Below are 27,668 nucleotides of genomic sequence, written 5' to 3'. Positions count from 1 at the left end.
AACCGATAGTGTTTTGGCGGGCACTCATCACTGCCGGTATAAGCCAAGAGCCGACAGTGATTGGGCTCTATCACTGTCGGTTCTAGCCAAGAACCGACGGTGATAAGCCTACAACACAAAAAGGCTGCAGCCGTCCTCTCCTTCCTCATCTCTTCCATCCCGAGAACAGAGGCACGCGTTTGGACCCTTCCCTCCATTGTTGCGGCTGCTCTTCACCATGAAGCTAGTGCTTAGATTTGAAAGAATGGCTTGATCTTTTTGCTTTAAGGTTAGTAACAAACATCGACTCCTTCGATTTTGTTGCTTAATTAGCTTCGTTTTGATGGCTACATTGCTTGATTCTCATTCTAGTTCTTTCTCCATTCTAGAGAGCACTTTTTCAATTGGACATTTGTGCTAGGCTCAAATTGTGGTGAATCCATCATCCAAAAGGTTGGTGTCTATGAACACATTTAAATTCCTAGCTAATTATTCCATGGTGGTCAAGATCATCATTGTTAGTATGTGATGCTATAATTAGTTCTTAGAAGTAGAGTAGCGTAGTTGTTCTTCAATATTGTGCAATAATTGTTTTTTACTACGATTTTCAATTTACATGGCCGGGGCAACCAATTTTAATTTTCCAATAATTAGTGTACAATAATGTTTTCCAAAAATGGTACTTTTGAGCTACAATTGTTGTTCATGAAGCTCGATTTCTTATTAATTCTTTATAATTACTGTCTTAGTTTTTTTTTTGTGCAGAGATGGATCGAGAGTGGATGCATCTGTCCTGAACAGATAAGCGGTACATGCATGGCGTCAGCCAGTTTATCACCGATGCCAAAGCCCATGCTGGGAATGGGAACCCTGTCTTCTGCCCATGCAAAGATTGCAAGAATCATAGGAACTTTCGTCAAATTGAGTCTATACGATCGTACTTGATTACCAGGGGGTTCATGCCAAACTATATGATATGGACTATGCATGGCAAGGTTGGTGTGAATGTTCTGCAGGAAAACGATGATGATGTGGACATGCCTGATGTAGCCATCTACGATGCTGACGAGGAACCCGGTGTCAACATGGAACCTATGGCCACAGTTAATAATGTGTTTAGGAACACGCTAGCTGACGACACCGAGGATAACGATGGCATTTCTCAGCTGCTACGTAATGTAGAGACCGGATGTCTTAGTGAAAGACAGCTGAGAAAGCTAGAGAAAATGAGACAAGATGTCAAAACACCAATGTATAGGAATTGTCCAATGAGCAAACTGGAAGCCGACATCATGCTGTTAGAGTTCAAATCGACAAACGGATTGAGCGATAAAGGCTTCAATCAGTTGTTAGGTATAATAAGGAAAATGCTTATAGAAAAAACGAGTTGCCAGAAAAGACATACTTGGCCAAGAAAATGATCTGCCCCATCGGCCTCGAGGTTGAAAAAATCCACGCGTGTTCCAATGATTGCATATTGTACAGTGGAGAAAAATACAAAGACTTCGACAAGTGCCCCAAGTGTGAAGCTCCACAGTACAAGGAAGGGCCGCCAGATGAGGGCACCAAGACTAGAGGAGGTCCCATAAAGGTCGTTTAGTATTTCCCTATGGCTCCCTAGGTGCATAGGCTATTTGCATGTGCAAAGTCAGCCAAGTTGTTGCGCTGGCATGGCGAAGAGCATAAGAAAGATACAATGATGAGGCAGCCCGCCGATGGGCATGACTGGAGGGCTATCAATACTATGTTCTATAAGGACATCGGTGGAGAGGTAAGGCACCTTTGGTTTGCTTTAAGGACAGATGGGATGAATCCTTTCGACCAGGTTAGAAGCAATCATAGCACCTAGCCAGTGACGCTCTGTATATACAACCTTCCACCTTGGGTATGTATGAAGCAGTCGTACATCCAGATGCCACTACTGATCCAAGGGCCAAGATAGCCTGGGAATGACATCGATGTGTTTCTAGAACCAGTGATCGATGAACTAAAGGAGATGTTTGAAAAGGGTGTGCCGGATGTTTGGGACGAGTACAAAAAGGAACATGTCATGATCAAGGGAGTACTTATCGCTACAATCACCGACCTGCCAGGTCGAGGTTCGTTGTTAGGAGAGAAGACAAAAGGCTATACTGGATGTGTCGAGTGCTTGGACGACATCGATGCGGTAAATCTGCCAAATAACTCAAAGATAGTTTATATGGGACACCGTAGGTTTCTACCTAAGGATCACCCTTACCGCAATAACAGAAAAGATTTCACGGTGCTATTGAGAAACGCTTAGCTCCAAAATATCGAGACGGGCCTATGATACTTCGAGAACTCAACAAACTGGAGGTTGTTCTTGGGAAGGGGGACAATGCAGTAGCAGTGCCTGATGGAAGCATTTGGAAGAAAAAATCGGTTTTCTAGAAACTACCTTACTGGCCATTTCTGAGTGTACGCCACTGTCTTGATCCCATGCACATCACTAAAAACGTGTGCGCTAACACTCTTAACACCTTGATGGACACTGGGGGACATCGAAGGAGCTACATCCCATGGAGCTAGAGAATGGCCAGTTCGAACTTTCGGTTGTGTCATGGACATTGAAGAAGGAAGAAAAGCATGCGCTTATTTCTTTCTTCAATGAACTCAAAGTCCCGATGGGCTACTGTGCGAACCCAAAGAGGCTAGTGAACATGAGAGAACTCAAGTTCAACTATGGCCCTATGAAGGCCCATGACTGTCATGTCATTACAACTCAGCTGCTCCCTATTGCCCTACGTGGTATCCTCCCCCCAAAGGTCCGCGCCCCAATCATAAAGCTTTGCTCATTATTCAACATGATATCAAAAAAGGTCATTGATGTGTCCACGCTAGAGCAGCTACAGCAGGACATAGCCGAAACTCTCGTTAGGCTTGAGATGCATTTCCCACCGACTTACTTTGATATCTCATTGCATCTGCTCATTCATCTTGTTGACCAAATTAGAGCCCTTGGCCCAATGTACCTGCATCAGATGTTTCCTTTTGAAAGATTGATAAAAGTTTTCAGGAGGTATGTTAGGAACAAATTTAGGCCAGAAGGGGCATGGAAAAAGGATGGTCAATGGAGGAGGCCATTGAGTTCTGCATATATTATCTGGACATCAAAAGGGTCGGAGTTCCAGAATCTCATCATGAGGGAAGACTACATGGCAAAGGAACGATCGGGGAGAAATCTGTTATAGTAGACGACCTTATTTCTTTCAGATAGGCATAGTTCACTATTCTCCAGCAAGCCGAGGGTGTGATGCCATACATTGACGAGCACAGGCAATTGCTGCAAACTCTGTATCCGAGCAGGTCACAAGCTTGGCTAGATAAAAGACATGAGGAATTTGTCAGCTGGTTGCGACGTCGCTTGCTTGGGATAAAGTTGGGTAATCAACTGGATGCCTTAACCAAGGGGCCTTCGAGTACATATCTTAAGTACCAAGGGTATGAGATCAATGGATTCACATTTTACATAAAAAAGCAAGATGGAAAGAGCACATACCAAAATTATGGTGTTCGTTTTGATGCTCACGACGAGAACCGCAATGTGCAGGCAACATACTATGGTTTCATAGAGGAGATATGGGAGCTAGCCTATGGTCCATTGAAGGTAGCTCTTTTTCGCTGCCAGTGGGTCCAGCTCGAGGATATCAACACTGATAGCGAAGGGTTCACTAAGCAAGGGACAACAAGACAAAAGGAAGGCTAAAAGTAGTCCTAGAAGGGAAAAGGAAGATTGTCGGTGTCGATGGAGTGATGGACGAAGAAGACTACGGGGGCTATCATGAAATGCATCCATTCGGGGTGAACGTACCCCTACCTATCCTTCAAGAGGGTGACGAACCTGCTTACATATGAATTGATCACAATGAGGCCCTCATTATTCATGCACCTAAAGATAGTTAGATTATTGTTAACTATGCAATCATTATGCAGACGTTATATCAGTAATTCACACTGAATATTTAATTTATATTTTGTGAGCATCTCTACAATTTAATTATTGACTATGTAATCAAATATTAAGATGATGTTCACAAACACTATTATTTGATAATTATAGACCATTAATTAATTATCATAGAATTAAATAATCAAGATAAAGTTTTGTGTTATTTTAGAATATAAACTAACTGCATTATTTCTATTAATAAATATATAAAGAAAAGCAAACTAACCGAACTCCCTATCCTAGCTCAGTGGTTAAGGCCGCGCACTCTGTACTCTAAGACCCGCGCTCGAATCCTAGGCAGGCCATTTTTTTTTGATTTTGCATTTATTATTTAGTAGTGCATTATGATGGGATAAACGAAAAAAATAAAACCATTCTAATCGAACTCCCTATCCTAAATCAGCGGTTAAGGCCGCGCACTCTCAACCCCGTGACCCGCGCTCGAATCTCAGGCGGGCCAAACTTTTTTATATTTTTTACAAAAAGGCTGCGATGGCAGGCTCCAAACTGACAATGTTTTTTTTATATTTTTTTACTAAAAGATGGCAACAGGGCCCTTCACTGCCGGTTTTGGTTGTAAAACCGGTAGTGATATCTTCTATCACAGTCAGTTGATCAAACCGACACAGAAGGCCCAATTCACTGTCGGTTTTTAAACTAAAACCGATAGTAATGTGTAGATGCTCCTCACATGCTAACAGTGCTCCCATGACCACAATAGTTGGAACACTGCTCCCACCAACCTCGACAACTTTAGTTTAAAAATAAAAATGTACCACGACTACTAGCCCCTATAAAATGGCCCTCGGCCAGGAGCTAGCCTCTCCATGCATATTGGTTTCAGCCAGGCCTTATCAGCCATGATACAATATTTTCCTCTCATAAACCACCTGGGTGCTGTTGTTTGAACTCTAGTTGGTGCAAGAAGAATGCTACTGAGGTGGTTAAATTATAATGTGTTGATACACATTGATGGCAACATTGACATGTACGCAAATATGTCTTTGTTATCGTATATGGAATTTCAGTGTAAGGTCTTTGTTATCGTATATGTAACTTATTTCTAATTTTTTGTAATTTTTTGATGTATTTCATTACTATCTAAATAAATATATCGTTCTTGTTAAAACTTTCCCACTGTAGTATCTAAATAAATATATCCTTTACATATATGCACCTTCACTGTCGGTTCTATTTAGAAACTGGCAGTGATAGCCACCTTCACTGTCGGTTCTATTTAGAAACCGGCAGTGATTACCACCTTCACTGTCGGTTCTATTTAAAAACCGACAGTGATGTACATGCCCCCCTATATAAAACAAACTGCCGGCCACATACATCGATCCCACCCACCCACGAACTCTCTCAGTCTCATTTCTCATTTTTCACTCTCACTTCTCAAGACATCCACTCTCTCTCTCTACATGATTTGGTCATGGCTCCTGTATTTTTCAATGGTATTGATATGTTGTCTTCTCCAATATTGTATCTATATTCATTTGATCTATATTTATATTCATGTTTCTTTGCATTCTACATTTATATATATTCTTATTCCTTGCATTTGATCTATATTTAATTATGTTGTCACATTTTACTTGGAAGAATTTTTTTGTGCATATATTTTATGTTCATATTTTTTTTTGCATTTTATCGATCAGGTGGTATGAACAACGGACCTCCCCCACCACAAGAACCAGGTTTCCACCCTGGCGATGAGCCATTCGCTCCTAATGTGGCCATTCCATGGTTCCCTATTCCAGCTATTGTATGAAATATTTTCCAACATCTTTTGTTTTTTATGCTAATAAATAAGTGTAATTAGTTTAATATCTTTGTTGCATGCATATATGTCGCAGACTATATCCCCAATAGATTGGCTGCGAACAGCACTTAGCTGGTTCTTTATCTCGGACATCGTTGAGAACACGGCATCTAATGCAAGTGGTCGGCTATGGACGTGTGAACTCAGTTTTTTCATCCCTGTGAGGGGTTCAAATCATCGGAACCATATCCATGGGACGGGAATACATAGCCCGGACGTGATAAGCGCCCAATTAAGTGTCGTGCGCATCTGTTTCGAGGCACTTCAATATATTTGCTATGATGTGCCTGATTTCTCGCACTTCAAGGCACTTGCTTTGAATGCTGGTGATATCCCCGTCCCACAAGCAAGTGAATGGTTTGCAAGCTACAACCTTGCAGATGTGATAAAATGGTCACTTATACCTGAGTCGTGGTTATTGATTGTTTATTATTGTAATAACATTCTCTAATTCTTTTTCCTTTTCTCGACATGCAGATTGCGCTACAGGACCTTACCTATGCTACATGTGGCTTGTGGGCCGTTCTAGACCAAGCTACGGAGCAACACGGGTATGATTGGGACTTCTGCAATGGAAACCTCGGCTAGCTCACTATAGAAGGACGCTAGTACTGCATAAGAATTACTAACAGGGGCAGTGGTCGTTCAATAGGTTACATCTATGGCCGACCATTCTTTCGGTATTGTGAGGCACGAGAGAGTGCACACATACGGGCATTGGACTTCATCAATACAAGCGGATACATAATTCGTGACATCAATTACCATATATGGCTACAGAGGCTTGCTAGTGTGCATGGCCCGATCAATCCTGACAGTGATTCCGATAGTAATTAATGTTTATTTAGCTAGGTTTTTAAGGTCGTAGTTTAATTGGGTTCTAATTTTAATATGTACGGCTTTGTGTGTTTAATTATTGTCATGCATGTAATTCATGTAACATTTGTTGGGCAATTAGAAATATACATTCCGGTGTCGTATTGGTCTCAAAATTATTTTCAGGCTTGCACATGCCACGTGTGAAGGAAACACCAAGTTTTGGGATTTTCCGGAGATGGTTTGCTACTTTATGAGGTTTAATTGAATTTTCGCGCGACGAGACCATTTAATTATAGGTTGAACTGAGTCTACCCATGAAAAGATCTGGAATGGTGCTAAACTTTTACACATGCTCTAATGTGCCCTAGGGATAAGAATTTTGTGGAGGTGGATGAAAAAATCTATTGGGTACAAGATGATATTCACCCTCTTTTGTCTCATTTGGCACAGAGAAAAATATAATAAATAAAAAAATAAAAAAAAACTAAGATCCTGTGTGGGCTCTTAATTTGGGTGTGCATGCTTGACAAAAAAATTTCAAGCCATTTCCACGTAGGTGGAGTATACATGCTTTACAGAGGTACATGTGCCCTTTCATCGAACCATAACTATACACATATGTCATCAAGGTTTCTGTGGTTTATAGGCATTCCGGTGTCGTATTGGTCTCAAACTTTTTCTTAGGATTGCACATGCCACGTGTGAACGAAACACCAAGTTTGGGATTTTTCGGAGATGGTTTGCTACTTTCTGAGGTTTAATTGAATTTTCGCACGACGAGACAATTTAATTATAGGTTGAACTGAGTCTACCAACAAAAAGATCCGGAATGGTGCCAAACTTTTACATAGGCTCTAATGTCCCTAGGGATAAGAATTTTGTGGAGGTGGAGAAAAAATCTATTGGGTCCAAGATGAAATTCACCCTCTTTTGTCTCATCCAGCACACAAAAAAATATAATTAATAAAAAAATGATTAGAAAAACCTAAGATCCTGTGTGGGATCTTAATTTGGGTGTACAAGCTTGCCAAAAAAAATTTCAAGCCATTTCGACCTAGGAATACATATGCTTCTATTTATTCAGTATATAAAAAAATTTAATATATATAAACATCACTGTCGGTTTCAAAAAGTCGGCAGTGATGAGAAGAAACCGACAGTGATGCTTGTTATCACTGTTGGTTTATTTTGAAAACAGGCAGTGATATATAAAAAATTAAAAAAAATTTGTGCCAGCCCTCAGGTTTGAGCTCGGGTCTCGGGCTACAGAGTTCAGACACTTAACAAAAAAAATTTCAAGCCATTTCGACATAGCAATACATATGCTTAATAAATTATAAAATTAAACCAAAAAAATTGGGCTGCCTAGGAGTCGAACACGGGTATCGGGGGCTGAGTTGCAAGGCTTAACCATTGAGCAAGTAGGAGGTATTCGAAAAGTGTGGAAAAGATAAGTTACTTATGTTGTAACCGCTACACGGCAATCACTGCCAGTTTAAAGAATGGCCCGACAGTGATGTACCCCCATCACTGTCGGTTTCTACTTACAACCGGCAGTGATGTACCCCCATCACTGTTGGTTTCTAATTAGAACCGGCAGTGATGAGGTCTGTTATAAAAGCCCACCGCGGGTTGAAAAATTTCAACCCCGCATAAACCGTTCCCAGCCCCATGCTCCTCTTCTTCGACGCCGATGCCCGTGCACCGCCCCAAGTCGGAGCACCCGTCCACCGCCCCCCGTGCCACCATTCCTAGCCCCGCGCTCCTCTTCTTCGATGCCGAGGCCCGAGCACCGCCCCACGCCAGAGCAACTGTCCACCGCCCCCTGCGCCGCCGTTTCTAGCCCCACGCTCCTCTTCTTCGACGCCGACGCCCGTGCACCACAACATGCCGGAGCACTCCCCACGCCGTCCACCGCCAGACACCGGAGCACCGCCGAGTCCTTTAGGAGCACGCGCGGACAACTGATTTCCCACCCCCACAGTGAGTGCGTGGCTCACTGCCCGCTAAGTGTTCGATGAAATGCCCCACGGTTGTTGTCTTCTCAATAGCAGACGATTCCTATTCGATTGAGTTACATGCTGTTCCTCCTTGGTTTAGCTATAGGTAGAGTGTCAATTGATGGATTCTTGTCAAATATGTAAAGGTATAATCGCTATAGGTAGAGTGTCAATTGATTTTGATGGAATGTATAGCATGCTTAAAAAAGGCATCTATAGATGTTTGTTCCAAAAAAAAAGTTAAAAACAACTTTTAAAATTGGCTCGGTAGCAGCAGCAAGTATGATTACTAAACCACATTGATCTCTGAATAATAGATAGTCCAATTATTGAGGTTATTTTTTATCATGTCAAGGATAAAGAACATTAAATATATTTAGTTTGGCCATATAACTTGAATAATAACTCTTGTTTAGTGACTTACCATTACCACTTACCACATGCCTAATTAGTTAAATGTATAGGCAACCATGGCATGGTATGTAGTGCATGTTGGTCACATGCCTGGGATTTATCGAACCTGGGAAGATTGCTATGGTCAAGTCAATTGCTACCTTGGTAATTTGCACAAAAATACAATACAGAAGCTGAAGCTTTGAGGGCCTACTATAGTCATCCGGCCTACCTTGCAAACCATGGGCAACTGGTCTACTATGGTCCAATGAATGTAAACCATGGTCATCTGCTGGCACTGGAGATCGAAGAGAAGCCACCCGCCGGAGATGTGAAGATTAGGAAAATTGCTCCTTGGTCTTGGAAAGATGTCATGCTTTTATTTATGGCTATGGTCATCGCTTTTTTTATTTGGAAGTTGATGTAGGGTTAGTTTCGTAGAATAGTAGGTGGACTTTATTGTATGTGGTCAATCAAATAATGAATTTGTTCTAGGTAAACATATGCTATTATTTGACTTTGTTGTATGTGGACTTATTATTAGACTTTGCATTAAACATAATATATATATATATATGAACATATGATATTAGTAGTTGTCCACGGCCAAAACTAACCATGATCGTGTCACAGCCATGACTCATCGTCGCCTGTTACCCCGTCGCCGAAGAACTGATCGACAACAAGAAGCGGCTGATATCGCTGGGATGGGAGAGCCACATGATCCGACAAACGATGACGGTGTCAATCAAGTTGGTGAGAATGAGTAGCCATGGACCCCATCTGGCTTGCTCGATCTGGGTCAAAATGACCCAGATGGCCAGGTAACTTTGGTATCATATCACTATGTAGCCACACACGCTAATCAATTGAGAGGGTCATAACTTACTTGGTGTCTCTAGCAGGAGCCTCCACTGGCCGAGGAGCCAGAGGGTTCGGGTAGCAGAAAGGCCAGATCCAAGCGAGGCGTGTCAAAGATTCCTGTTGGTAGGAATGCACACTGGCACATTACTAAGTTCGATGAATTCGGGGATCCACTCTCACCGCCTATAGCTTTGACCAAATACAAGACTATCCTCGGGTTACTTGTTAGGGACTTCATCCCAATTAAGTATAGGAAGTGGATTGGGAAAGATGATGACCGGTGGAGGGTTCCTGAAAGCGAGAAGGATTACATATGGGATGTCAAGATCCTAGAGTATTTCACTTTCCTAGCCGAGTATGACAAGGAGTTAGTTAAGAAAAAAGCAAAAGAAATCATGGGGACATGCTTGAAGAATTTGAAGGGGACATTGTACAAGAATTTTGTCCTCCAAAATAAAGAGCCAGATTTCGATGGTGGACAGTTTAGCAAGCAGAAGGACTTCTGGCATTTTTTCAAGGAATACAGGTTATCCGAGGAGTACTTAGAACTGAGCAGGAAGAATAAGGAGAATTCATAGAAAGCGACAAATCCTCATCATCTCGGCTCTTGTGGCTACGCCAAAAAGATGCCAGAATTTGAAGCAGAACTTCAAAAGATGGATCACCTTGCTGAGGAAGGTGTTTAGGTTGAGACCACTGATTGGGAGCCCAGATCAGTATTATACAGTATGGGGAGAAATGTACGGCATGACGAGGATGGGAGCTTTAGCTCCTCAAATCAACCCATGAGCGAACTCATCTTGAGGATCTCCCAGGTAACTGAGGAGGTGAGGCAAGGGACTCGCACTTCTAATAGGGAGAAAGACATGCTCACCCAAGCACTCGGAACCAAGGAGCACCCTGGTCGCACTAGAGGAACCGGTGTTGTTCCTTGGAAACTAGCATTCCCCCAAGAATCTAACACTTATCGGAGCCGCTCGAGAGGTAGAGCTTAACATGAGGCAGAGTATTTGAGGAGACTAAAAGAGATGGAAGATAGAATAGAAGCATGGATTGAGGCGACCGTTGAAGCATGAGTCGAGCAAATTTTGCTGTCCAAGCGGTCAGTAGTACCACAAAACCCTACTCCTAGTGCCTTTAGCCCACAGATTAGGGGTCGCAGCAGCTGCGGATCGACCCCGCTTGACGAAGAAGAGGCAAATGTGCCTCATCCGGTGGATGACATCATTGAACCTATCAATGTCAAGTTGTACATCCGTCAGGAATGGACAAAGGACAAGGTCACGCTCAGCCAGGCCTGACCTGTGGGAGACGGGACAATTAATGGCCACCCAATTCCACTGGGGTACGCTCGCGTCACCATTGATAGAATACTTGATAAGAAGTATAACAAGATACCCATTGAGTACCCCGTAGCAGAAGATAGGCCAAAACATGGTCAAAACAAGGGCTCTCAAGTGGCCTGGCGCAAGCGCTTCATTAAGCTTGACCTTCAATTGTCCTCTGATGATGAGGATGACTGTGAGTCTTCGCCCACCTACGATGATCACTCACCATCTCCCAACAGAGATCACTCCCCTCCTCATCTAGAGCCATCACCCCTGAGAAGACAGAGGTCTCCTTCTATTCCTCCTTGTCTGACTCCATCTTCATCAGCCCCAAGAAAAGAGACTCCTCCTCCTCCTCCTCCATCTTCATCAGTGCCAACAAAACAGAATTCTCGTCGTCATCCTCCTCCTCCACCTCAGCCCAAAACAAGATCAAGGACATCCTCGCAGTCGTAGAAAAGGTCCTTGGATTCGGTCGCTAATGCTCCCAAAGTGGACCAACAGAAAAGAAAAAGGCTGTTCAGTGGCAGCGTTACCACCTTGATGAAAGAGAAATTTATAGCACACATCTCGAAGGAAGATTGTGTTAGTTTCTTCAATCTATGTGCCTCACTGCCTCCGTTTTTGTTGAATTCCGAATTCGAAAGGCAAACATAGAATAAATACGCTACAACAAGAGACGAAGAAATACACAATAAAGATTTAAGGAACATTATGAAATTAGTTGAAGACAACCCTGGTTTAACCATGGAAGAGGCCATGAACATCTATTATGATGTACAAGGGATGGGAACACCGACAATGAAGTATGAAAGGGGCAATCTTTTGGTTCCCGATCATGAGTATAAAAATCTGACAACATATATACACCAGTTACATGAATATTACATGGCTCAAGCAACAGAGACGGACGACTTTGGTTTTGAGTTTATTATCCATTCGCCACATGTTTTCCAATATCCTGAAGAAGAGAAGTTCGATATCGAGTGGGAGTGCTTGTTCCAGCTATACCAGAAACGCTCTCTTGATGTTCAAATGTTGATGCTGTGGACTATGTAAGTACCCTACACACACGATATTACAATTAACTACTCTCTCGAGACACAAATTGTTAACTTTTGAGCACTTCCCATGATTTTATGTAGGTGTATAGCAAAATTTTGCATTCTAAAAAGCAAATGGGATTACATAGGCTTCTTGGACCCCATGCGAGTCAATGAGAGGACATGTCTAGGCCTCTATGGATGTGACGTGGAAGACCTGAAACAGAGATTGATTGCTGTTTTCGATGAATTCACGATGAAGAAGAAAACCCACATACTTCTAGCATACAACTGCGAGTATGTGTTCTTGGCTTTTAATTTTATGCTTTCTTTTTTCGTTAAGATTATTCGATAATTAGGATTCTGTGATTGCAACAACCATTTCATCTTCATTTGTGTTAATCTTGCTAAAAATCTGCTCGAGGTGTGGGACTCGAAGAAAAAACCATTTCATCATCTCGATGCACTAGTGGTAGTGCTGAATTAGTAAGCGATCCTAATAACTATTATTTTCTAATCACACATACCGCTTTCTAATGTTTCTCCTTTTAATGTTGCTCAGTATCCGAAGAAGACATATCGGTGGGACGCCGGCCCCATTCAAGGTTGTCAAAATGGAGGGGAAGTACCTTTCACAGCCGGCGGGAAACAATGAATGCGGATTTTATGTAATGTGGGCAATGCTTCGCTACATCGGCAGGAAATCGAAAGAAGCCGATAAGTTGGTGTGTATAATCCCCATTTCATTTATGTCTATTAATAATTCAACAAAATTATTTACTGTTCCTCTTTAGATATCATCTTGTTTGAACGATAGCGCAAGAAATATAAGCACGAAAGGCTGCTAGACATGGAGATTGTTGCACTACAATCGGAGCTGGCAAAATTCATCTTAGCTGAGGCATTGGAAAAAGATGGAGTATTTTCCATTGCACAATCCGTGAAGTACGAGGACCAGTATGGCCTAGAGCGGCTCGCCAGATTATTTTAAGAAGTCCGAGAAGCATGTGTGAAGTCCAAGAACATTTCTTTTTTATTTTGAGGGATCGAGATGTGGATAAGAACATTTGAATTGTAATCATAACATTTGTAATGTTTAATATTGATGGACCTGTCATCTACGTAGCGTATATAAAACGAAACCCGATTCCGCGAAAAAATATAAATTGAAATAAATTATAAAACAATAAAATACGAACGGGCCATCACCGCCGGTTAGCAACAAACCGGCAGTGTTGTCGTAACCATCACTGTCGGTTAGAAGCAAACCGACAGTGTTGTCTTGCTCAACACTGCCAGCTTGAACCATGAACCGACACTAAAAGTTACAAGAATACTGCCAGTTTGATCCATGAACCGACACTGATATTTACTACAACACTGCTGGTTTGATACATGAACCGACAGTGTAGGCTTGCTCAACACTGCTGGCTTAAGCCAAGAACCGACACTCTTAAAGAAACCGTCACTGTCGGTTGGCACTACAAACCGGCAGTGTTGTTCAACTGGACACTGCCGGGCGGAGCCAGGAACCGACACTATTTCCTGTATATCAGTGTCAGTATTTAAGGACCGGCAGTGATGTCAAACCCCCATCACTACCGGTATGCCACTGTCGGTTCAAAATCCGGCAGTGAAGTGGGTTTTTGAACTGGCAGTGATGTCCAGATCTGGGGTAGTGGTAGGTAACAGGCTAAGGGAATGGCTCAAGCTGGTTTCTTTAGTGTTGCCAGTTGCGTTAAATAATAACAATGATAGTGTAACATCCAGAAAAAAAAAGTTAACCTGTCTTTGGGCCTAATGGGCTTAGAGTGGGAGAAAACAAAGGCCTAATTAGAGTCCAACCAAGAGAAGAGGAAAGGGAGAAACAAAAACGAAACTGACGGGGTCGCCACTACCAACGTTATTTTTGGATCGTTCCCCAAGAGGAGCATCTGTGGCCGCCGTCGCGAGGTTCATCTTGGTTGGTGCGAATCGATCGGTGGGGAAGCACCTCAGGTTGTCTGTAATCCTTTTCCCTGCTGTTTGCTTCTGCCTCAAGTCCATCTGTCGTTCATTGAGTGCAGACCCTTGCTGCCGCGTTGGAAGCAAGCAGCAGTCGTGGCAACAAAGCTGGCAGGAAAGAGAGCTCTGCCAGATCGTGAGAGGTATGAATAAAAATGTGGGATCCTGTATCTTTGCCGCTTTAGGATGATGATTAGGGCTAATCATCTGGAGATCTCGTACTGGTCCTGTGGATGAGTTGCAGTTTCTCTCGTCTAGTGTATTGCAGGTATCATTATTTGAGGGGAAATCTATTTTATCTCCCCAAAGGTTACACAAACTTTGAAATTGGCCGATGGAACAGGGAACTATGCATTTGAGGTCCGGCTGTTTTCACACCTTTTCACACTAGTAGGAAACGGCACAGTTACTTTGTGTCCTAGACTAAAAATAGTAGAAGGCCGAATTAAATTTTGTGATGAATACCAAGGATGTAGGAAATTTTATGTAGATACTTTTAGTGCACTCAACCATATGATTTACTGCCATATAAAAATAGTTATGAAAATAACAAGGTATCTGCCCTGAAAATAGACATGTGGCTGTTTGGCAATATTTATTCTTATTTTAAGGTTTTCTTTTGCAACTAGAAAAGGTTAGGTGTATGATCGACTAAACGTAGGGACGTGTATTTATTCTTTACATGACATATGTGTTCTTTATTGAGTAGTTACAAATATTTGTCTTTACCATTCTTAGACACGCTCGTCAAGATCATTTTCTTCGGTGAAAAGGCAAGTAACGTAGGGGTGTGGCTCATGTTATGTCTATGTTCATGTCTTGCATTCTTTTTGAATAAAATACAGCAAGACCAATAATATGGTTACCTTCATTCTTGCTTATGTATACATTGTTCAAGGATTTATTTATAATCACTACGTAAAAACGTTTTTAGCAATGGGACGAATTTTTTGTAGGGGCGGCTGGTGATGGAGCCGCCCCTACAGTGGTGTGCTCGGAAGCCCAGACACCAGCCGCCCATATAAATGGAACAGCAGGGGTGGTTGGTGATACGAGCCGCCCTTACAAATGGGTACGATTTGTAGGGGCGGCTCACTCACCAGCCGCCCCCGGCGTTTCTATTTGTAGGGGCGGCTGGTGATTGAGCCGCCCCTACAAATGCCCCCATATAAAATACCTCCGATTTGTAGTGGTGGCTCAATCACCAGCCGCCCCAACAAATGACCCACATATAGCACAACTGTAGGGAGGAAGGTTTTGGTCTCACTCCAACCCGTGAAAGAAAGGTGGGGAGGCCTTGGGCACCTCCCAAAAATCGCCTTACTAAGGGAGGAAGGTTTTGGTCTCAAATCTTTTGGTGGAGAGGTTGTAGAAGGTAAGAAAATGCTATTCCACACTTTTTTTTGAAATTTTAATGATTGGTTAGTGAGTAATTAAAGTTTTGTTTTTCTCTCTCTTCTATGGTGCTTGAGCTACTTATGAAGCAAATTAGACCCAAGTTTTAAATGTACTATGCTAAATTAGGGAGGGGAACAAGATCATACCCTTATTTGGTCTGTGTTTCTTGATTTTAGTGAACAATTAGTAGTTTTATGCATGTTTCATGTGCATGTAGATCTAGATCTAGGGTTTGGTTTTTTTATTAATTTCGTTTTTGTAAATTTATGTTTGATAAAATTGGACTAGGGTTTGTATGAAAGATATTGGGTAAAGTATAATTGTTGCTAATTGTTATCTTTGAAATTGTTTATTGTAATCAATAAATATGTATTTTAATTATTTATGGATAAATGGGCTATTAATTATTTTTTCTCTACCATGGTGTGTTTGTATGCTTCATGTAATTATATTAGATTTATATTCATATATATCTGAAGTATATACAATTATTCTCAAGTAATTATTAATTTGATTCATTTATATATATATGAATAAGTAGTCCTTTAATGTTTGTTTTGTTGTTGTAAAAGATGGAGTACAAGAACTCTTGGATGTATGGTTCGTTAAGGTTCAAGGCAGGTTTCGTGAAGAGGTGGATAAATTTATTGAAGCCACAAAGAAGCATGCAACGACATTGAAAGAGAATAAGGATACAATTATTTGCCCCTGTAAAGATTGCAAGAACCGTATGGCATGGACAGATGTGACTATCATCATATCATATTTGATTATGTGAGGATTTGTTGAGGAATACACAGTGTGGATTCATCATGGTGAAACGGTTATTTTTAACGTCGAGGATGAGGAGGAATATGATGACGAAACCATAGAATCCCTATCCCAATATTCAGCAAAGCTTGATGCACGAATGGATTTTGAGTTTGGCAATGAACAAGGTGGTGATGGTGGTGGTTGGGATGGTAACGACGAAGGTGGTGCCAATAATGATGGTGGAGCACGTGTCGGGGATGAAGATGATTTGGAGGACATGATTCAGGCCCTTGGACCAGAGATTTTACTAAATAGCCCGAAAGGTCTAGAAAATTTGGAAAGGGTGACAAAAGCATCGAAGGAGACTATGTATGGTGTTGAAAAGGGATGTCCGACACATTGGACATTGCTACATTTTGTGCTTGAGCTGCTCATCCTAAAGGCTATGTACGGCTGGTCAGACTGTAGTTTCAATGATCTATTGCATCTCCTATCATGGGTGCTGCCACAACCAAACTCAGTTCCCGCCAACACATACCAAGCGAAGACGGTCATAAGTTCATTGACAATGGGGGTTGAAAAAATCCATGCATGCCCCAACCACTGTATACTTTTTCGTGGCAAAACATTCAAGTCACTAGATAAATGTCCCCGATGTGGGGCCAGTCGGTACAAGAACAATAACCTTTATAGTGGGGACGAAGCCTCCACGGGGAAAAAGAGGAATAAGAAGGGTACAAAAAAAGGTGGTACAAGAATCTTAGCCCCCAGAGGACACTCCATTAGGCAATGATGCAAAGCAGAGAAGAATTCCTACCTTGGTAATTTGGTACCAGCCACTGACCGACCGCTTGAGACGTATCTTCCTAAATCCTAAAGAAGCCGCACTCATGATATGGTGGGATGATGAGCGCAAGATGGATGATGATAAGATTGCACACCCGGCTGATTGTAGTCAGTGGCAAAGGTTTGATGAGAAGCACAAAGAATTTAGCATTGACCCAAAGAATGTACGGTTTGGCTTGAGCACCGATGGAATGAATCCCTTCTATGAGAGGATGAGCGACCATAGCACTTGGCCAGTGATCTTGACCATGTACAACATCCCAACATGGTTGTGTCAGAAGAGAAAGTACCTTCTCCTCACTATTCTTATTTCTGGCCCTAAACAACCAGGCATTGATATAGACGTGTTCCTCGATCCTTTGAAACAACTAGACAATTGTTTTTATATTACTTTGTGTTTTTTTGATATATTGTTGTTTTATAGGACTACTTTGGTTTATAGACCTTTTTGATTTCTTATACCTTCTCGCGTACCTAAAGCACACTTTCTTGCATCTATTAGAACAAAGCGTGAAATAATGTCGCGGACTCCAGACAGTGCAGCCCGATGCCCCGAGCATGATGAGCAGCCAACCTATGAGGAGCAAGCACTAGAGGACCAGCTTACTCAGGAACAGTTCGATAACAAGGTAGAAAAAGGATCTAGAAGTGATGCTTACTCAGGAGCAGTGTGACGAGGAGGAAGGGGGAGCAGAAGGAAGAGCAGGAGAGGCTACTGAAGGCGAAGAAGTTGATGATGATGATGAGGAGGACTCAAAAGAGGGATATGTTAGTCTCAAGGATCCTTTCCCACATGAAGCCAGATGGAGGCCAACAGAGGAAGATTTGGACAAGGATTTTGACCCAAACGAGGAGGTAGGGAAAAAGCCTTAGCTTATAAATTTTGCTAAAGCCTTGGCTGTGTTACCTCTGCTAACAATTTGACCTATCGTATATACAGGTCCCTCTTGAAACTCAAAAAAGACGACGTTGACGTCCATGACATCTTGCTGGACAAGACGGAGTAGAGGAAAGGAGAGCAGAGGCAACAGCCATAGAGACGGATCTTGATGCCTCTGCTCCACAACCTCAAGACACAACCATGACTACCAAGCCTAAGAGGAAATGAGGGGATAGAAAAGGAAATCTACAACCAGATAAGGCATGCTATGTGATAACAGAGGTCAGGCCAGCAGGGGAGATCCTTGAGCTGAAGGAATTAAGAGGACAATTCCGTAATTCGATCGGGGCCCTAGTAAGAGATAAATTGAACCCAGCAATCCCTAACTAGAAAGAGGTACTAGAGAACACAAAGAATGCACTATGGGATAGGCAACTGAAGCTCAATTTTAGATTTCTGGAGGGTAAGCATGAATTGGTAAAAAAATGCTTTCAGGATGATGAGAGTCATTCCGACGTTGGAGGTCGGAGCTCAACACGAAGTATATCCAAAAGGGGTTAACTCCCTTCAATGAGTTCAGCAAAATAACTCCTAGTCAATGGGAGGAGCTCGTGGCTCAAAAGACTTCACCAGAGGCATTGGAGCTCAGTGCTTGTAACACCGAGCTGGCGAAGAGGAACAAACACCACCATCATCTAGGCCCCGGTGGCTACTATGCCAAGGAAGAGCAGTTTAGGAAGATGGACGAAGAGGCCGCAGCTGCTGGGAATATCGATGTGACAAATTTGAAGGTACACTCAAGGAATTGGATATATGCAAGGAGTATAGAATCATCCGGCGGTAATCTTAAGTTTGATAAGCCAGAGACCCAAGAGGCAGTATCAAGGATACTGAAATATGCTGAAGACAAGGAGAAGGGCTCATTCAATCCTTCCAGAGAGAGGGACGAGCTTAGCCTTGGCTTGGGAAACAAGGAGCACATAGGCCGTAGCAGGGGGCTAGGAAAAAGGTCGACCTGGAAGCAAGGATTCGGAGAGGATAGGCACATGTACAAGAAACATGGCAGAGACCGGGAGACTAATCTTGAGCTCCAAGTAAAGGCTCTAGTTGTGAAGGTGCTGGAGGAGCAAGGACTGTCTACGGAGCCACAAATATTAGTGATGCCGCCGGGAGAACTGGCATTAGTTGGCAGCCCTTCGAAAGTTCCTAGCAGCCAAGGTTCCACTGCAGCCACAACCCTCGTTGATCGCATACGGGAACCAACTAGTTGCACCTTGGTGTTTCTTAGCGGTCGGCAGAACACTATGATGGAGGTGGCAACGGGTGTGGCACATCCTCCTGGTGGCTTACACCACAATAATAAGATACCGCCGGACTACACTAGGGTCGAGGTGCATACCATGAAGCCCGAGTTCATGTAGTGGAGGATAGACTATGCAACTCCCGAGGGTCTGGTGTTACTTGGAGACGTTATGGGGCAGTTCATCCTCTGGCGCAAATGGGACATTATATTGACTGCTTCTTCGCCGCCTCCCCCTCTCCCAAATTTGGAGCAAGTTGTTGAGGTCGGGGAGATAATTTCACCGTCTCATGACCACCACATTCCTGAGATGCCACATTCTTCCCCGCCTCCTAGCGAGCATGTGCTTGATGAGATGCCACAACCTTCTCCAGCTTGTACCAAGCAAGTGCATGATGAGATGCCACAGTCTTCTCAACAAGCACAACTGATACATAAATAATGAGTGCCTGCTGAAGAAGGTGATGCACAAGAAGATGAGGACGTGCCTGAATGGGAACTTCGAAAGAAGCATCCAATCACCATAAGGCCAATTTATGTTCCAATGAAAGACGTCTCGTCGGTGTCCAAGTGGTATTCCCATGACAAGTTCAAGCCTGAGAACCAAGTTAAAAAAGTCCCATCATGGGGTTCTAAGGAGGCCGTCACTAGCAAACTCCACCAAATTGCAAAGCAGTATCCAAATGTTGATGCCATCAAATGGTCAAAGGATTGCCCAAAAACATATGAAAGAGGCAAGCCCTTCCTACCAAACCGGGACATCCAGCGCCTACCACTTGGAATGAGAAGGTTCCATGATTGGTACTTGCGTGTTCTCCCAATGAGCATAGACCTCATACAAGCATGCTTCCCCACCGGCACATTTGGAAGCCCAGCCGGGAAAATTATCTTTGACTTCAATGACATGCACACATTCTTTCACCTAGGAGAAATGGAGATGAATCTAATTCGCACGTGGTGCCTGTAAGTCCTTGTCCTCCCGATATGATATGAATGTAATCTTTGAATTTTGTTGTAACTAACCCACACCGTGATTTGTAGAATGCAAGTGCACATTGTCAAACAAATGCCAAGTGTGAAAGCTAGGTATCTAGACCCTCAAGCTATAGCACAAACAAATTTTAATTACCCTAAACTATGGAAACTGGATGCCAAAGAGCTAGCTGCTGCAAAGACTCTTCGGGAGAAAGAGCACATTTGTACGACGAAACTAAGGGAAGAGTCCCTTAAGGTTGCGGCATACATTGCCCTGGCTTTCAAAACTCTCCAACAACACTCTACTATATGGCTACCATACAACTTCGAGTAAGTTCAACTCTATACTTAAAGCTTTGTTCGATATATTTTATTCGATGCAAAAGAGCTTATCTAGTTCTATGATTAAATCCATGCAGCAACCACTGGATTTGTATAGCCGTCGATGTCGGGAGGAGCATGGCATGGGCCTTTGATTCAATAGATAGGGACCCGGTGACATACAAAGACTTCATATTGATTCTCAAGACGTATACATATCGACAATCCTCATTAGCTTATATGTTTGTATACATACTTGTAACGTTCACTTTTGGATACTAACAAGTTGTATTTGCTAAAATAATTCAAATAGGGCATTTAGTTTCTATGTCACTAATCATCATGGAAGGCATGATCCAGCAAGGAAGGAAAAGCTGGCTATAAAAACACTATGTGCGGTAAGTGTAACTTACTTCTTCAGTACTCCATTACATGGCTGTCAAAAGCATTACTTAACATTTTCATATGCAAAACACATAGTGCCCCAAGCAGAAGCCTGGGAGTTTACATTGTGGATACTATATATGTTCTATGATGAGTAACACCGGTGCCTACAGGAGACACCCCTTAAGGGTAAGTTTGAACCTCTTCACCCGTAGTATAAAAACTTCGTACATGGTATGAAATACTAAACCGAAACTTGTTCTCTTGTAGTGGAAAGAAGAGAAAGGAATGAAAAGAGACCCATACAAGGATGACCAACTCTTAGAGCTCGTCGGCGACCTTTGCAACTTCATATTGGACTAGATTGTACACGTCAAAAGCGCCTATCATGACCGAGAGTCTGACTTAGGTAGCAATCCTCAGTACCAACACCTTCGTGAGACTAAAAGGCTAGCTCTAGGACGTTGATAACAATGTGTATGGAATTTGTATATTTAATGATGGATTGTATATATTCTTGTGAATTGGACTTGTAATTGTAGTTTATATAATACTCTTGTGCTTGTAGTCTAAGGGGTTCGGAACGTTGGTCGCGGGGCATTCGGCAACGCGAACGCGGTTCAAAACGCTGGTCGCGGGGCGTTTGGCAACGTGAACGTGGTTCGAAACATTGGTCGCGGGGCGTTCGGCAACGTGAACGGTGGATGGAATACGCGGAAACAAACAGTGTTCTGGTCGAATTTGAATTGTAAATTTGATTTTTTTTGCGAGAAAATGTACTGTAGAGGCGGTTCTAGATTGAACCGCCCCTACAAACAGGTATTATAGAGGCGGCTAGTACTACAGCCGCCCCTATAAATCAATTTGTAGGGGCGGCTGGTACTACAGCCGCCCCAACAAATCTATTTGTAGGGGCGGCTGGTACTACAGCCGCCCCAACAAATCTTTTTGTAGGGGCGGCTGGTAATACGAGCCGCCCCTACAAATCGATTTGTAGGGGCGGCCTGAGAACCGCCCCTACAAATGCATGATTTGTAGAGACGGTTCCGTAGGGGTGGCTAGCCAAACCACCCCTACAAAGGGTTACGAGCCACCCCTAAAAATGGTTTCTGTAGTAGTGAATGTCGATGTCGGTTGTCGCTATGAGATGATGGTTGCGGGTTATTATATTATAATTGTTGCACTTATATGCATTTCATATTTAGTTAATGGCCGGCCACCGCCATCGTGCAATGGCTAGTACCGGTACTTGGAGTTGCATGAGAGGTTGGCACCGTCCAATGTAAAACTCTCAATGGAGTTGCATCCTAGCATGCATACATCATTTACTTGATGTTCTGGAGAATATCAATATCTGGATGTTGTGATACTCTAGTCCTACGATAATGTTTGGATGTTGCTTCAATATGGAGTTGCATAATTTATTTGTTTGTTACCTTTCTCATCATTATGGATGTTCATATGTTTTTCAAATCTAATAACTCAAAATTTGTGAGATGTGCCTATATTCATAGCCTTTGCTTGCTGAGTTTATCTCACCCCTTTAATTCTTTACAGGTGTTTAATCATTTATGCCAAGCATGATGGGCTTGGGACTTAGATGCATGCACGTGTCACTTCATCACCACCAGAATAAAATGTTCATGTTTTAAGAATTTAGGTCGCAACGTGGCACCCTCATGAAGTTGATGTTAATTGGTTTATCTATATTTGTTGATGTTTTCTTCTGTTTTGCTTGTGACATGTATTCTTTGTTCTTGCTGCGTTTTCAAATAGGATGCTGCCCAAATTTTCTATTTTCGCTATAATATTAAGTTGGTAGGAGTAGGGTGTTACAGATAGTTTCATATGGTTAGTAAAAGAAGAATGGAGTGTTCCCAACACAAACGTTATATAGGGAAGTAATGAAGAAAGAAAAAATATCTGGGAAAGTAGTGTTCTAGAAGGCGAAGATACCTCTGAAGGTTAAGATTTTTCTCTGGTATTTAAAGAGTGGCGTAATCCTCACGACGGATAATCTTGTAAAGAGAGGTGTAAAGGGGATACTATTTGTAACTTCTGCAGTTTGGAGGAGACCGTGCAACATCTCTTTTTTTACTGTCTCTTGGCAAGATCTGTGCGGAATTCCTTGCTAATCGCTTTTATTCTTCAACCACCTAGTGGGACGCCTCGTATGTTTTGTGTTTGGATAAGGAGCTTTCCGCCAAGTTTGAGAGATCTGATCATAGTGGGGCTAGCAGCAATTTGCAGGGTTTTGTGGTTGAATAGAAATGATGTAGTGTTCAACAGAAAATTTTTTAATTCTTGCTTGCAGGTAATCTTCATGGGGGGCCAACTGGATCAGACATTGTTCGCTGCTGTCTATAGAGGAAGCGAGAAGAGCATTGAAGGATGGGTGCAAGCGCGGGGAAATACTGTTGTTACAATTGTTTGGGGAACATGGTTGGCGTCATCAGAGAATGACTAAGGACTGTGCCTCTTAGCAGTTTGGTCTCAGTTGATTCGGTTTAGTTTGGACCGGTCACGTTTGGTAGTTGAGGGTTGTTTCTGTGGTTGTAAAGTACTGCGCGCTAGTACTTTTGGGTACTTTGTATTTTTATTTTGACAAACAATTATTTTAAGAAATAAAATCAGTAAAAATAAATTAAGGGAGTGAAGGGTAGATTAGTAATAGGCGAGCTTTAACGGAGAATAATGTGTAGGTACGTTTTCTTATGGAGAACCTTTGACCACACGACCCGACGTCCACACACGTCGTGAAAAAAAGAAGACTGGTCCACACTCCGCAATTAGTAGAATATGTAGGGTTCTAGAAAGAAACACTACCGCTTGTTCTGCAGTCTGAAGTTTTTACATCTAGAAGTAATTAACTCTCGGATGATTGATAGGTACCGGTCCCACATGTTTTGGTACTCGTCCCTCGTGTTTTGGTACATCCCGGTACTTTTTCGTACTGTTTCTCTAGTACTTCGTATTTTCCACCATCCGATCTGAACCAAAGGAAGGTCCACATTTTTTCTAACCACCCTAAAACTTGTATTGGTAGTTTTGTTTAATATTGTTTCTGCTCAGTGGAACTTGGTCTAAGAACCCACTTTTCTGTTTCGGACGGTTATACTCATTCATGCGTGGATGGGGGAGACCAGAATATTTTTATTCCTTTACCTAAAAAAATACCAAGTTTGGTAAACAACGACTACTGCAGGATAATACATTCTATCATTAATGCTACCTAGCTATAATTGGGTACGGTGGACATCCTGCTCGGAACCTAATACAACTAGTATAGTGCCCGTGCTAACGCTATGTCTTCATTTCAGAGATGCACATGAAAACAATCAAATGATGATATTTTTTCTGTGCTAACACTACGGCGACCTTCAGTGGTATAAATCAAACATTTAAAAGATAATATATGCGGTAACAAAGCATAGATGTGGTATGTTTAATATTCATTGAAAACAACGTACATAGAGTTAGATATATTAGCACTAATCTCATTTGAAATACATTGATAACTTCCCAGGACACACTCAATGGATTAGAACTACAATAAGTATATTTTCTACCCATTATCGCCTAAATAAGTGTCTTGGTGGCAGACTGGCAGTGATCACCGTGGCAAATGTCCAGCAAGGTGTGTGCGAAGCACCTTTCTACCAAAATCTTCTCTGCATCTAGCAAGCATGAGATGGTCTAGACAATTGCGGAGCGGGTTTTGTCGATGTTTTCCATCATGATGCTTTTCACTTGTTCGACCTAAGCCTTCACTTTGGACAGCTTACTCACCTCCTCTGGGTGATCAGTACAGTACTGCATCTGGTCTCTAAGCCTCAACCTGTATTGCCAGTCCCCAAGCATGCCCACAGTGAGGATTAAAAAAAGGGTAGTGTACAGTATTGGAAATGCATTTGAAAGTCTGAAAAAAATTCTTGTTCTTGCAGACAAAGAATGAGAACTGTTACCCAAAATCTCAGGTGAGATTGTTGGTTGTAGCTGTTGCTGCTTTGCCCCCTGCATATCTCTTGTTAAAGTCCTCCTTGATCATCCCCAGGAAGACCATAGGAATCTGCCACCCAGCTGACTCGATTGCGACGATGCAGTATGCTGCAATTTGACTTGAGTTATTAAGCCAGGTGGAGTTGAGCAAACATAAATAATGTTTGTGTGCATCTTCTTATGTTATAACAAAAGTGACCATATTATGAGAAACAAGAAAGAATATCAACTGACAATAGTTAAACCAATAATACATGAGGAGTATTTGTACAACAATTTTTTTATCTTATACACATGCCATATTTTTCTAAATAGAAAAATGCATAACCATTTTCTAGAATACAATGACAAGGATACAAAACTAGTATATGAAAAATTATCCAGGGCACCATTGACATTGGGGAAGAGGGGGGGGGGGGGGGGGGGGGGGCGCCATTGAGCCAGAGGCCGGCCACCGCAGGGGCCTGCCGGTGTGCCACCACATCATGAGAGAGAGAGAGAGCGCCGCGGGGGGGGGGGGGGATCCGCGCTGGGCCCTCCCGCTGCGCAATCATGTTGAGACAGAGAGGGGAAGGGGAGGCGGGGCGGCATAGGCGCCAGCTCGCGTCGTCGCCCAGGTCCTCCCGCTGCGTTGCGACCTCGGGGGAGGCGGAGAGAGGAAGAGGGGCTCTGGTGGCGCAGGAGGCTGGGCAGCGCAGGGTAGCCGGGGGCGGCGGCGGCGTGGGTTGGAGAGGGGCGTGGAGGAGTAGCGTTGTTACGGCGAGGGAGGGCGCAAGAGGAGTCGTGGAGAAGAAGGGGGATTTCCCCTGCAGGAGGAGAGGCGGCGGAAGAGTGAAGGGCCTCGGGGCCTGCCGAGGAAGGGAGTGGCGTGCGCTCGGGGGAAGGAGAAGGAGAACGATGTTCTGAACCTTTGTTTTCTCAAAAAAAGGGAAAACAATGTGGGCGCTAGGAATCAAACCGGCGGAGTGTTTGAACCGTGGCTACGGGGCGTGGACATGAGGGCTTGGGCATGGGGTTGAGAAGGCTGGCATCACACATCAGAGATGGCCCATTGGATGAGTTTTTGCGTCTTATTAGCCCTTGATTTTAATAGCGATGAATTTCTGTGTGCATTTTTTTGGTGCACAATGGTTGGAGTCTCTCAGCAAGGGACGTTTTCGTGATATAACTTACTCACCTAAGTCATTTTTAGTCTAACAGCATAACCCAAGATATAAATACATGACCTTTGGTTACCATGAAGAAAGAGATGACCATATTGATTTTTTTGTTTACCTCATATCTCAAGCTAAGGACTCAACTAAATACATGGTCTACAGTCAGGAACAAAATGCACTATCCCAAAAAATTAAAATAGTTTCCAGTTCACATAGGGATAGAATATATATATATATATATATATATTAGGATTGTATCTGCAAATTGCCATTAATCCTGGAGCCAAAGAAATTAATTACTTTTTGTATGAATCGTCTTCTTCCCATGAAACATAGTAACCTTTCCTCCCTGTCATGTGTATTATTTCCCTGTTTTCTGGATCAGGGATAAAAATATAAACCTGGCATTGAGCTGTCAGCTTAACAAACGTAGTTGTTACATTGCTGGTAAAAAAATATGTTGATCCATACAGATCCTGAAACGGAGTGATATATTTTGGATGGTTGTTGACCCGAGTAAGATCCCTATAAATTTTTGGGCTTTTCTAGAAATGTTGTGTGAGCAAGGGATGCCTTGTTCGGGAAGAAGAACAGGGAGTACGACGAACTGAATGTATAGCTGAAAGTATTAACGATACAAGAAGTGCTTAATTGTAAAAATGAACAACTGGTTACATTCAGGTCTGCCTCTCCACTCTCTCAACTAGGTACTTGTGGGGGTACGACCCCGGATACCCACGGCAGACTACATGGGCTACGCTGCCAGGGGTGATCCAGCACACAAGACGAAGACTTACGGTGCACGGTACTGCTCGTTGTGTGCCGCAAGACTGAAGGGCGATATCCTGAAGATGCTACGAGATCTGTTAGGATATGTTCGATCCCATGATTCCTGTAATTTGTTATTGCTTGCCGGTTATCTCCCAGATCAAACCGACTTGTAACCCTACCACCCAGCTATATAGGGCGGGTAGGGGACCCCTTAAAATACACGTAATATCATACGATAGCCAATACAAACCAACAGACCACAGGAGTAGGGTATTACATCGTGCAGACGGCCTGAACCTGTCTAAACTATTGTGTCTCTATTGCCTTCTTGTTCTTGATTACGCGCACCTCTGCCAATCAATCCCCTACTACGAATTGGTGCTCAGATTGGTGCTGGTCTGCTTGGTGCTTCATTCGGTTTTGGGCACCGCTCAGATGTTGTTGGACCAAGGAATGCATGACGGTGCGTTCATCTAGCCAGCTATTTAGATCAGTGACAGGAGTGGCTTCAGGAGGAATAAGGCCGAAATGCCGAGGTGGAAAACCATATAAAACTTCGAAGGGGAGCGACCTAGAGAAGAATGGTAGGAAGAATTGTACCAAAACTTAGCAAGGAAACCCCAATGAACCCATTTAGAAGAACAAGCATGAGCAAAACA

The 27,668-nt window shown here is 42.8% G+C and overlaps 1 protein-coding gene and 1 long non-coding RNA gene across 4 annotated transcripts; both read left to right on the top strand.

The window, feature by feature from the left end:
- Positions 1-14,144: 14,144 nt before the first annotated feature.
- Positions 14,145-23,637, top strand: LOC136485176 (uncharacterized). Of its 3 annotated transcripts, none has more exons than XR_010766347.1 (4): positions 14,145-14,202; positions 14,288-14,493; positions 22,640-22,742; positions 23,397-23,637. It is a non-coding gene; the product is annotated as an uncharacterized lncRNA (long non-coding RNA). The 3 variants fall into 3 exon arrangements; XR_010766345.1 differs by having other exon boundaries at positions 14,160-14,202; positions 14,288-14,368; XR_010766346.1 differs by having other exon boundaries at positions 14,156-14,493.
- On the top strand, positions 18,970-21,513 carry LOC136485175 (uncharacterized). Its single transcript, XM_066482107.1, has 6 exons — positions 18,970-20,365; positions 20,444-20,707; positions 20,797-20,907; positions 21,012-21,096; positions 21,179-21,271; positions 21,353-21,513. The coding sequence occupies exons 1-6, from the start codon at positions 19,947-19,949 to the stop codon at positions 21,443-21,445; spliced, it is 1,065 nt and encodes a 354-aa protein (XP_066338204.1). The 5' UTR covers positions 18,970-19,946; the 3' UTR covers positions 21,446-21,513.
- Positions 23,638-27,668: the final 4,031 nt, after the last annotated feature.

The sequence above is a fragment of the Miscanthus floridulus genome, chromosome 10 (assembly GCF_019320115.1).
Source record: "Miscanthus floridulus cultivar M001 chromosome 10, ASM1932011v1, whole genome shotgun sequence".
Taxonomy (NCBI): domain Eukaryota; kingdom Viridiplantae; phylum Streptophyta; class Magnoliopsida; order Poales; family Poaceae; genus Miscanthus; species Miscanthus floridulus.
This window is presented reverse-complemented; position numbering and strand designations above follow the sequence as displayed.